The sequence below is a fragment of the Anolis sagrei genome, chromosome 3 (assembly GCF_037176765.1).
Source record: "Anolis sagrei isolate rAnoSag1 chromosome 3, rAnoSag1.mat, whole genome shotgun sequence".
In the NCBI taxonomy this organism is placed as follows: domain Eukaryota; kingdom Metazoa; phylum Chordata; class Lepidosauria; order Squamata; family Dactyloidae; genus Anolis; species Anolis sagrei.
In genome coordinates, this window is record NC_090023.1 from 241,395,759 (window position 1) to 241,408,566 (window position 12,808).

The 12,808-nt window shown below is 47.0% G+C and overlaps 1 protein-coding gene across 1 annotated transcript in view; it reads right to left on the reverse strand.

Annotated features, from left to right (window-relative positions):
- ERICH6 (glutamate rich 6) overlaps positions 1-7,853 on the reverse strand; it is a 46,219-nt gene extending 38,366 nt beyond the window's left edge. Inside the window, exons 1-3 of the mRNA XM_060767720.2 lie at positions 7,650-7,853; positions 2,379-2,421; positions 20-111 (exon numbers count right to left, since the gene is read on the reverse strand). Coding sequence (XP_060623703.2) covers positions 20-111; positions 2,379-2,421; positions 7,650-7,698 — 184 coding nt within the window. The 5' untranslated portion in view covers positions 7,699-7,853. The remainder of the gene's footprint in view (positions 1-19; positions 112-2,378; positions 2,422-7,649) is intronic.
- Between the last annotated feature and the right edge of the window lie 4,955 nt (positions 7,854-12,808).

The following is a 12,808-nucleotide window of genomic DNA, read 5'->3' on the forward strand; positions in this document are numbered from 1 at the left end:
CTCAGCAGATAGACAGTACCTGTGGCCACAGCTGGCTCTTCCATGGTCTCCTCCAGTTCCATTTCAGCACTACTCTCATGCTGCAGATTTGCTATGCTATTTTCGGGTGCCCTGTGTTGAAAATAAATTACATTTAGCTGATGAAGAAAGGCTATTGGTTTTGAAGCACTGAGCATCAATTAATGCAGCTGCCTAGCTTCATAAGAAAGAAGTTCGGAAGTTTGATGTGAAAGAGAGTAATTATGCACATGCTTTCTTGTTTTAGCCATATCTTTTCCTTCTGAATTTCAGATTTTCAAGGACGGTTCTCAGATACAGTGGGAGGGAGATCTATTAGAATGGTCTGTCCCTGGAGACAGATGGGTTCTAATGGATTTTTGTGGATCTAAAGGGAGTTTACAAAGTGGCAGAATGGGTACTTTATCTTTTGCCATCCCCTGGTAACTGTAGCCAACATTGCTCCTTCATTGCTGTCACTAGTAGCCTAGAGGCTTGGTTACAAACTAAAACAAAGGAACAGGGCTCACAAGACTACATGTTGTTTGCGTCACCCATCAGGTCACTGCAATGGGGAGAAGGCTAAACTCTCCTTTTCCTCCTTAATAAGCAAGAAGTTACTGTAGTTGCTGCGAGTTTTCTGGGCTATATTGCCATGTTCCAAAAGCATTCTCTCCTGACATTTTGCCCACATCTATGGCAGGCATCCTCAGAGGCTGTGAGGTCTGTTTTGAGGTCTATTTACTGTCCTGATTTTAGAGGGGGGTTTTTTTTTTTATATTCAGCAAAGGACAAGAGGGGTCCTCTCACCTCTGCAGGAGTCTACCGTATACCATGCAGCTGTGGATAAGGCTACATAGGGACCACCAAACCAACATCCAAATACGAATCAAGGAAGATGAAAGGCACTGCAGACTGATTTGGCCAAAGAAATCAGCCATAGCAGAGCATCTGACGAACCAACCTGGACACGGCATATTATCTGAGAACAAAGAAAGGTTGGACCACTCTTACAGCTACTATGTCAGACTCCACAGAGAAGCCACTGAAATCCACAAGCATGCAGACAACTTCAACAGAAAGGAGGAAACTATGAAAATGAACAAAATCTGGCTACCAGTATTAAAAAACCTCTAAAATCAGGAGAGTAAATAAGGAGCTACCCTCAAAAAACAAGATAATTCTAGACAGGAAACAATCAGGGCCAGCTAATTACCTCCCAACAAAGGATTCCCTAGGCAGGAAGCAGCCAGTCTTTGAAGCTGCAAGGCCATTCAATGCTACTCAAGCTGGCCGATTGCAACATTCACACTTTTCTCAAGCAGGCAAGAGTTTTTTCTCCCACCCAGGACATTTCATAGATATATAAACTTCACTTGTCTAGTTTCCAATAGACCTCACAACCTCTGAGGGTGCCTGCCACATATGTGGGCAAAATGTAAGGGGATAATGCTTCTGAAACATGGCCATACAGCCCAAAAAACTCACAGCAACCCGGAGATTCTGGCCATGAAAGCCTTCGGCAACACAGTTACTGTAGTGTAGTTAGTACTAATGAGGTTCTCCAACAGCAATGCTAAGCAGAAGCAATGGGAAATGATGGGGGCAAAGACACTTCCTATTTCCTCCTCCAATCCATAGTGACCCAAAAAGCTTCTCTCCATCTCACCTAATGCTGATACTTAAACAGAGAATTAAGACTAGAGATGGAGGATGTAGAAAACAAGAGCATGGAGATGTTTACTTATTTGAACTGAAATTCCCATGTCCAAAAGACTTCCATGGACTTCTGGTTTAACCCATTTTTACCCATGTTACACAAAGTAAGGAAATGCAGTGAGTGTGAACAGCAGGACTGGCTCTAATCTGAAGCGGTCGGCTTTCCACTTAGGTTGGCATTGCCATTCTCTTTTCCCTTCGATAGTCTTGTCTTACATAAATAGTTTCATTCTTTTTAAAAAGCTTTAAAATCTATTTCCGTATCATAGGCAATGAATATGTTATGCTTTGCACTGCAGGAAAAGTATGGCTTAGCATATGGACTGAATTTGTTGCTAATTTATTGGATGTCTAGACATGCTTTAAGAGGGCATTCTCTCTCTCGATTGCCAATACACTGCAATACTGTGACAAACCACAATGGAATAAAAACAAGTCAGTCTAGATCAGGCATGGGCAAACTTGGGCCCTCCAGGTGTTTTGGACTCCAACTCCCACCATTCCTAACAACCTTAGCCCCCTTCCTTTCCCCCTCAGCCTCTTAAGCAGCTGAGGGGGGAAAAGAAGGGGCCTGAGGCTGTTAGGAATTGTGGGAGTTGAAGTTCAAAACACCTGGAGGGTCAAAGGTTGTGCATGCCTGGTATAGATTCATTATAACTTACCTGGTTGGTGGCGTTGGTTGTCCTTTTCCCATGTCTTCATTGTCTGTTGGATACAAACAGATGGAGATAACTTGACTCCCAAAAGGTTCCTATAGCAGCCGTTGAACACTTATGATCTGGAAGCAAAACCTTGAAAACTCTGCCGAAAAGTGTCCCTATTCCAGTTCAAGGCAATTGTGCTTAAGACTGCAATTGAATCCAACTGTTTCCAAATTGCCCCACACACTCAGATAATGTGGGGTGTTCTGCCTTGATATTGTGGGATATCAGGCTGTGTGGATGGGCCCTATGTTACTTTTAACAAAGACTACTTATTTTGTCTCTTGAGAGCATGATTTCAAACAAAATATATTTTATGGGAGAGTAGATGTTTTTCGGGCAGCTAAAGTAACACTTCTGAAGATCGGCTATATATTTTGTGCATCGGCATAATCTTTGTTCCTAACAGTTCAAAGAGATAACCAGGTATCCTGGCCGTGCCGGGGGGGGGGGGGGGAAGGTTCCAGAGAAAGGGGGTGCTATTCGAGTCGTGTGGGGAAGGAGATTTGCGGGTCACAAACATCCCAGGGGGAAGCGCAACAGAGTCTTTGCGACCCTGGAAAAGGTAGGTAGTGGTAGGCTCCTTGGCAGCCCCCTTGGTCTCAAGGTCCTGTTGATTAATGCCAGATCCGTTAATGGTAAGACCGCGGCCATCCAGGACTTGATCCTGGATGAGAGGGCGGATCTGGCATGCATTACCGAGACCTGGTTGGACGAGGTGGGGGGTGTAAACCTTTCCCAGCTATGTCCTCCAGGTTTTGGAGTGCATCAACAGGCCAGACAAGGGGGGCGGGGAGGAGGGGTCGCAGTGGTCTTCCGGCAATCCATCGCCGTGACCAGATGCGTTGTCCCGCAAGCTTCTGGGTTTGAATGCGTCCACTTGAAGGTGGGGAGCCGTGACAGTGTGGGGTTCCTGCTGGTGTATCGCCCACCCCGAGATCCAGCAGCTTCCCTGTCTGAGTTAGCGGAGGTGGTCTCTAATTCGGCCTTGGTCTCCCAGCGCCTGGTGGTGCTGGGAGACTTTAACATCCACGCTGAGACCACTTTATCTGGCGCAGCTCAGGACTTTATGGCCACCATGACGGCCATAGGACTGTCACAGATAATATCCGGCCCCACGCATCAAGCTGGGCACACTCTCGACCTTGTCTTTGTGGCGGACGACGAATTGATCAGAGTGGAAGATCAAAACATCCTTCCAGTGTCATGGTCTGACCATCATCTGATCACATTTAGACTTACTGCGACCCTAAACCTCCGCAGGGGTGGAGGACAAATTAAGATGGTCCGCCCTAGGAGGCTGATGGATCCGGACGGATTCCTGAGGAATCTTAGGGTTCTTCCTGCCTTGGAGCCTGGCGATTCTATCGACGCCTTGGTAACTCTCTATAATGGGGAGATGGCCAGGGCGTTAGATACGATCGCACCTGAACGCCCCATCTCGTTGCGTCGTGACAGGCCATCTCCTTGGTTCACCGAGGAGCTGGCTGTGATGAAGCATACGAGAAGGGGGCTAGAGCACAAATGGAGGAAATCTCGAGATGTGTCTGATCGAACACGGGCCAGAGCCTCTCTTAAGGCATACTCCGTGGCTATACGGGTGGCCAGGAAATCATTCACGACCGCTCGTATAGCATCTGCAGCAAATAGATCATCGGAGCTGTTTCGGGTCGTGGGAGAACTCCTCCACCCACCTGCGGTGGAGGAGGTCCCTGACGACCCCGCAGCTCGGTGTCGCGATTTCGCACACCATTTTGCAATTAAAGTCGCCCAGATACGTCTCGAGCTCGACTCCAATTCCATCGCAGTGCCAGAAGAGGTGACGGAGGCACCTGCTTGTCCAATTTTGTGGGATTCTTTTAGGCTTGTTCTTCCTGAAACCGTGGAGGAGATTCTTGGGGCTGTAAGAGCGACCACCTCATCTCTAGACCCATGCCCATCTTGGCTCATTAAATCAGCCAGAGGAGGGTTGCTTGACTGGTTTGTACTGATTATCAATGCATCGTTGGAGCAAGGAATTTTTCCATCTAATTTGAAGCAGGCCGTGGTTCGCCCACTTATCAAAAAAGCTTCCCTTGACTCCACGGTGCTGAATAACTACAGGCCGATCTCCAACCTCCCCTTTTTGGGTAAGGTGCTGGAGAGGGTGGTCGCCTCTCAGCTCCAGGGTTTCCTAGACGATACCAACTACCTAGATCAGTCACAGTCTGGTTTCAGGCCTGGTCATGGCACCGAGACAGCCTTGGTCGCCTTGGTGGATGACCTCCGCAGAGAGCTGGACAGGGGGAGTGTGACCCTGCTGGTTCTCTTGGACATCTCAGCGGCTTTCGATACCATCGATCATGGTATCCTTCTGGGTCGTCTCTCCGGGATGGGCCTTGGGGGCACGGTTTTGTCGTGGCTCCAGTCCTTCCTGGAGGGACGAACTCAGATGGTGAAGCTGGGAGACGCCTGCTCTGACCCCTGGCCTTTGACCTGTGGGGTCCCGCAAGGCTCTATTTTGTCGCCCATGCTTTTTAACATCTACATGAAACCGCTGGGAGAGGTCATCCGGAGTTTTGGAGTTGGGTGCCATCTCTACGCGGATGACACACAACTCTACTACTCTTTTCCACCTAATTCCAAGGAGGCTTCTCAGGTGCTAGACGAGTGCCTGGCCGCTGTGTCGATCTGGATGAGGAAGAACAAGCTGAAGATCAATCCCGATAAGACAGAGGTCCTCCTGGTCGATCGTAAACCGGATCGGGGTATAGGGTGGTTACCTGTGTTGGACGGGGTTACACTCCCCCTGAAGCCACAGGTCCGCAGTTTGGGCGTCCTCTTGGATTCTTCGCTTACACTTGAGGCTCAGGTGTCGGCGGTATCAGGGAGGGCCTTTGCGCAACTGAGACTTGTGCGCCAACTGCGACCATACCTCGTGAAGGCTGATCTGGCCAGGGTGGTCCACGCCTTGGTCACCTCTAGAATGGATTACTGCAATGCGCTCTATGTGGGGCTGCCCTTGAAGACGGCTCGGAAACTTCAATTGGTCCAGCGGGCAGCAGCCAGGATGCTAACCGGGGCTCATTATCAAGAGAGGTCTACCCCTCTGTTTAAGGAGCTCCACTGGCTGCCATTTATTTTCCGAGCCCAATTCAAGGTGCAGGTGCTCACCTACAAAGCCCTAAACGGTTTGGGACCACCCTACCTGCGTGACCGCATCACCATCTACGAACCCACACGCTCGCTCCGGTCATCTGGAGAGGCCCTGCTCGTGATCCCACCCACGTCGCAAGCGCGCTTGGTGGGGACACGGGACAGGGCCTTTTCTGTGGCGGCCCCCCGACTTTGGAACGCCCTCCCAAAAGATCTCAGACAGGCCCCTTCTCTAGCCGTTTTCAGAAGGAATTTAAAAACTTGGCTGTTCCGTTGTGCCTTCTCAGACTAGGAATCCCCACCCCAAGTCCTAGTAGCACCTTAGCATAACTAATCGTCGCTGCACACCGCACTTTTAATCCTACGTGCCTCCTGCCATTTCAGCACTTTTAACCCTTGTACCCCAGTGCGCCGGCCGAACCAGTTTTTAATAATGTCTTGATGTACTGCCATTGTCGTTATTTTGCTTATTGTTTGATTTGCTTTGCTATTGTGGTGTTATGTTCTCTATTGTATTGTGTTTTGTGGCTTCGGCCTGTGTAAGCCGCATCGAGTCCTTCGGGAGATGCTAGCGGGGTACAAATAAAGTTAATAATAATAATAATAATAAAATAATAATATCAGTCTAACAGCTGAGAAGACTAATTTGCCTTGCATGAATGAATACTGGTGGATTTTCATGAATGAATGAATACTGGTAATGATTTTCCAAAAGGTCATGCTTCTAAAAGGCTATGGAGATTCTGGTTTTCCAAAAGGTTATGATCTCAAAGGCCACCCTTTTCCTAAACATGGATACTACAACTGAATAAGAAAACTACCTTGCATTTTTTTTTTTGTTTTTTCAGTCCCTTCAAGTCATTTCCAACATCTAAAGCTGCACTAAAGCTGCATCTACACCAGGAATGAGAGAACGTGGACCCTCCAGGTGTTTTGGACTCCAACTCCCACCCTTCCTAACAGCCTCAGGCCCCTTCCTTTTCCCCCTCAGTTGCTTATGAGAGAACTTGGGCCCTCCAGGTATTTTGGACTCCAACTCCCACCATTTCTAACAGGCCCAGGCCCTTCCTTATCCCCCCCAGCCGCTTATGAAAGAACTTGGGCCCTCCAGGTGTTTTGGACTCCAACGCCCACCATTCCTAACATCCTCAGGCCCCTTCCTTTTCCCCCTCGGCTGCTTATGAGAGAACATGGGCCCTCCAGGTGTTTTGGACTCCAATACCCACCATTCCTAACATCCTCAGGCCCCTTCCTTCTCCCCCTCAGCCGCTTATGGGCCAACTTGGGCCCTCCAGGTGTTTTGGACTCCGACTCCCACCATTCCTTACAGCCTCGGGTCCTTTCCTTTCCCTCCTCAGCCGCTTATGGGCCAACTTGGGCCCTCCAGGTGTTTTGGACTCCACCTCCCACCATTCCTTACAGCCTCAGGTCCCTTCCTTTTCCCCCCTCAGCCACTTATGAAAGAACTTGGGCCCTCCAGGTATTTTGGACTCCAATGCCCACCATTCCTAACAGCCTTGGGTCCTTTCCTTTCCCTCCTCAGCCGCTTATGAGAGAACTTGGGCCCTCCAGGTGTTTTGGACTCCAACTCCCACCATTCCTAACAGCCTCAGGTCCTTTTCTTTCCCTCCTCAGCTGTCTATGTGAGAATGTGGGCACTCCAGGTGTTTTGGACTCAAACCCCCACCATTCCTTACAGTCTCAGGCCCTTTCCACTTAAGCAGCTGAGGAGGAAAAGGAAAGGGCCTGAGACTGTTAGAAATGGTGGGAGTTGAAGTCCAAAACACCTGGAGGGTCCAAGTTTGCTCATACCTGGTGTAGATTCAGCTTTAGTGCAGTTTCACCACACTTCAGCTGCTATTCCTCAATGCTATGGAATCATAGTTGCAGTTTTGCTAGGTCTTTGCTTTGCTAGCCTTTTCTTCCTCATCAAACCACATAGGCCAGGATTTCCCTAGCACTGAGCCATTGCAGTTAAAGTGGTATCAAACTGCATCAATTCTACAGTGTAGATGCAGCCTGACACCCTTCCATCTTTTAAACCTCATTGTTCCCGCATTGGTTCTCTGTTGCTGGGCATTGACTTTGGAGCAACACCTGAATCTTCTCCTCCATCGCCTCCCTTTTCGCGGTTTCCTTCTTCCATCCTGCGGTGCGCTCAAATCGCTCCTGGCAAAAAAAAATAGGGGTCGCGGCCTCTTTAAGAGGAATCAAAAGGGCCGCTTTCAAAGGCCCGGCGTTCGAAGCGCCTTATGACGCGCGCGGTGTTTTGCATCCTGTCTCCATGGAGACCATTCTCCCTGGGTTGCAAAGGAGCCTCTCGGCCAGGGATGCTGCTGACGCTTTCGCAGAAGCCCCGCCCCCTGCTGGTGGCGCATGCTCGCGCCTTGAGGCTGTTTTGAGGATCTCTGCTGGTTTTGCCTTGACCTCTTCTATAATAAAACTTTCCCCTCCTTGCTGTGATTCTTTGCAGGCGAGACACTTAAAGGGGCATCCACACTGTAGATAGAGTTAATGCAGTTTGATACCAGGTTAACTGCTTTGGCCCAATGCTATGGAATTGTTGCAGTTTTGCAAGGTTTTAAAATTCAGCCTAAGAGTCACCAAACTATAACTTCCATCATTTGGCAATGGCAATCAAAGTGGTGTCAAACTGCATTAATTCTACAGTGTAGGCACATTCTATTTTCAATCCTGGCTCCGTCATGGAAACCTAAAAGGTAAAGGTAAAGGTAGTCCCCTGACATTAAGTCCAGTCATGTCTGACTCTGGGGTGTGGTGCTCATCTCCATTTCTAAGCCGAAGAGCCAGCATTGTCCGTAGACACCTCCAAGGTCATGGATGGGAAAGAAGAGAGAAAAAGAAGGAAAGAGGAGAGGAAGAAAGTGAGAAAAGGAAGGAAAGAGGGAAGGAAGGAAGAGGAAAGGAGGGAATGAAGGAGAAAAGGGAGGGAAGAGGGAAGAAAGAAAAAGGGAGGGAATGTGTCCAGAGGAGGGCGACTAAAATGATCAAGGGTCTGGAGAACAAGCCCTATGAGGAGCGGCTTAAGGAGCTGGGCATGTTTAGCCTGAAGAAGAGAAGGCTGAGAGGAGATATAATACCCATGTATAAATATGTGAGAGGAAGCCACAGGGAGCAAGCTTGTTTTCTGCTTCCTTGGAGACTAGGACGCGGAACAATGGCTTTAAACTACAAGAGAGGAGATTCCATCTGAACATGAAGAAGAACTTCCTGGCTGTGAGAGCCGTTCAGCAGTGGAACTCTCTGCCCCGGAGTGTGGTGGAGGCTCCTTATTTGGAAGCTTTTAAGCAGAGGCTGGATGGCCATCTGTCAGGGGTGATTTGAGTGTGATGTTCCTGCTTCTTGGGTTGGACTGGATGGCCCAGGAGATCTCTTCCAACTCTTTGATTCTATGATTCTATAAGGGAGCCAGGAAGAAAGGGAAGAAAGGGAGGTAGGAAGTGAAAAAAAAGGAAGGAGGGACAGACAGAGAAAAGGAAGGAAGGAAGGTTGGGGAAAAAAGGGAAAGAATTCAGAAAGTGTGACGTAGTGGTTTAAATCTTGGACTGTGGCCTTGAACCCACTGGGTGACATTAGCCAAGTCACACTCTCTCAGCCTCAGAGGAAGAGAAAGGCAAACCCCCTTTGACTAAATCCTGACCAGAAAACTGTGATAGGTTTGCCTTAGGGTCACCCTAAGTCTAAAACGACCTGAAGCTACACAACAACAACAACAACAACAACAACCCTAATAATAATAAAAATAGTAGGTAAAGGTTTTCCCCTGACATTAAGTTCAGTCGTTTCCGACTCTGGGGGTTGGTGCTCATCTCCATTTCTAAACCAAAGAGCCGACATTGTCTGTATACACCTCCAAGGTCATGTGGCCAGCATGGCTGCAATAATAATAATAATAATAATAATAATAATAATAATTTATAATTATAAAAACACTTTATTTGTATTCCGCCATATTTCCATGAGGGGACTCAAGGCAGATTCCAGCATATACAGGGTGAGGCAGCAGAACTTCCTTTTTAAAAATACGTGCCATTCAGTCGGTTGAAGACGTAGCGAAGTGCTAGTGGTCTCGTTCGAAAGGCGAGAGTATAAAGTTTTGTCCTGACACAGTTCAGTCTTCATCATGCGTTGGAACAGTGAGGAGCGTGCTTTTGCCATTGAGGCCTAGTTTTCGAGCGGATTTGGAGTGGCTGGCCCACTCTCCAGATTTGGCCCCTTGTGATTTTTTTTCTATGAGATTTTTTGAAATCCCGTGTTGATGTGAACCATCCAAGGGCCCTACAAGATTTGAAGACCAACATCCAGGAAGAAATTTCCAACATAATGCCTGCTATGCTGGCAAGAGTCATGACAAACGCCAGAAATTGGTTTACTCAGTGAATGGAGAATGGGGGACTTCACCTACCTAATTTGATGTTCAAAACTACGTAAAACAAAACCTTAGGTATGCGCCTACATTATATAAAAAAATTCTGATTCATACAATGGGTTTTATTAAGTTTTGAAAAAAGGAAGTTATGCTGCCTCATCCTGTACAAACACAGGCAAACATTAAATGCCTCGAAACAATGAAACACAGATACATAGATAAAGGTAAAGGCTTCCGCTTCATCCTCGCCTTGAGGGTGGTGCTCATCTCCATTTCTATGCCAAAGAGCTTGCACTGTCCGTAGACATCTCCAAAGTCATGTGACTGGCATGACTGCATGGAGCGCCACTTACCTTCTTGCTGAGGAGGTACTTATTGATCTACTCACATTTGCATGTTTTCGAACTGCTAGGTTGGCAGGAGCTGGGGCTAACAGCGGGAGCTCACCCTGTCCTGTGGATTCCAACCAGCTTTCCGGTCAGCAAGTTCAGCCACTCAACGATTTAACTGTTGCACCACTACAGCTATCTCATCAGCCAAAGATGGCCTACACTTCACAACGAAATATTTGTAAGCTTATGTTGATTAAAATTCTTTGTTTTAAATATCATACTGTTCTTTCATGGTTTTTGCATTACAAATAGGATATGGGCAATATGCATAGTAATTCGTTCATAGTTTTTCCCCCAAACTATATTCCAGCCCCCCAACAGTCTGAGGGACTGTGAACCATCCCTCTGCTTAAAAGGTTTGAGGACCCCTGGTTTATATCTTTCAGTAGGAAAATCAGTTTCATTTAGTATATATGGTTCAGCAATCTCTCTGCTTCCTCAATTCTTGTTCTGATCTGAATGTACTGCTGAGGAAATGCTGGTATTCTCTTCTCTTGTCTTAGCAAGTGCTCAGCTGTTTCCCAGGGTGGAACTCTGCAAGAGGGTTTTGGTCCAAAGGTGATGTTTATGCGTATTTGTCTCTTTGGCCTCTCCAACTGAGAAATAAAAACACCACTCTTGGAAGTGACAGCGAAAAGCAGCTGTAGGCATTGCTGTGCTGGCATATTTGGCTCTCAACATCCGAGTGAGCTCACTTTTGGAATGTACAATAGCTATTCTAGGGGTATAGTGTCACAATTTGAAAGGGCCCGAGCCAACTTTGGAGCTCTAGGAATCCAAATCTTTGCGTGTCCACGGACCAGTAAATCTACACCAGAGAAATCTGTCTCATGCACACGCATATCCTCACAGCACATGCCCTAAAAAGTCTCTTTTTCAACTCCCCAGGTATCAACACTGCCATTTAATCTTTGCTATTTACATGGTGTGAACAATCTGAAGCAGTTCACAACTGAGAAATGGTTCTTCAATCTGGAAGTACAGTCTCCGCTTGCCAAAGGAGATGGTAACAGCTTTTCCAAATGCTCCACGAGAAGCCATACTTACATTTTATTCAAGGGTCTGGTTTGGTATGATAATGAAACCAGCGTTTTAAAATGTTTTTTTTTGGGGGGGGGGGTGACTATATCTCCTTGAATTCCCTTGGCCACGTTGGTAGAAGAAATCAAGGAATTTCAATTCAAACATATTAACTTCACCAAGCTCTTGGTGAAACCAACTGTAATCCCAGCATTGGCTGCTGAACTGTTTAAAGTTGCAGAACATCTGCCAAGCAAGCAGCTATGAGTGCATCTACACTGTAGAATTAATGCAGTTTGGCCCAACTTTTAACTGCCATGGCTCAATGCTATGGAATCCTGGGATTTGTATTATTATTATTTATTTATCTACTGTATTTATATACAGCTTTTCCCACCCTGGGGGGTGGGGGGTGGGTGGGACTTAAAGCAATTTACAACATACTCATGGCAAAATTCAATGCCAAACATACATTTAAAATTCATAATAGCTAAGCAATAACATATAACTATAAGTTAAAATCAATTAAGACCATTAAAAATAAGATATAAGCAACATTTAAACAGAGCATTAAAACATCCTAGAATAAAATCACAAGATCCAAAATCATAAGCCGTAATTATTCCAAATGGTCAATTGCACATATTCCCTAATTATTTCTTACACTGCATTACTTTACTAGTCAAAGGCTTGGTCCCACAGTCATGTCTGTTATCTTTCTGAAAGCCAAGAGTGAAGGTGCTGATCTAATCTCGCTGGGGAGGAAGTACCAGAGCCAAGGAGCCACCACTGAAAAGGCCCTGTCTCTCATCCCCACCAACTACACTTGCAAAAGAGGTGGGACCAAGAGCAGGGTCTCCCCAGAAGATCTTAACCTCCGTGATGGGTCATAGTGGGAGATACATTCTGATAGTTAAGCTTAAAGCCAGCACTTTGAATTGTGCTCAGTAGCAGACTGGCAGTCAGTGGAGCTGGAGTAAAGGGGGTTTTGTGCTCACAGCACACCACTCCCGGTGGCGCAGTGGGTTAAACCCTTGTGCCGGCAGGACTGAAGACCAACAGGTCGCAGGTTCAAATCCGGGGAGAGCGCAGATGAGCTCCCTCTATCAGCTTCAGCTCATCATGCGGGGACATGAGAGAAGCCTCCCACAAGGGTGATAAAACATCAAAACATCCGGGCGTCCCCTGGGCAACATCCTTGCAGATGGCCAATTATCTCACACCAGAAGTGACTTGCAGTTTCTCAAGTCACTCCTGACATGACAAAAAAAAAAATCGGTCCGGTGAGCAATCTGGCTGCTGCTTGCTGGACTACTTCCAAAGTCTTCAAAGGCAACCCTACATAGAGCACATTGTAGTAGTCTATTCTCGATGTAACAAGAGCATGTACCATGGTAGCCAAGTCTGACTTTATAGTTTGGTGAAGCATCAGCACTCTTTGATAGAGAAGGCTA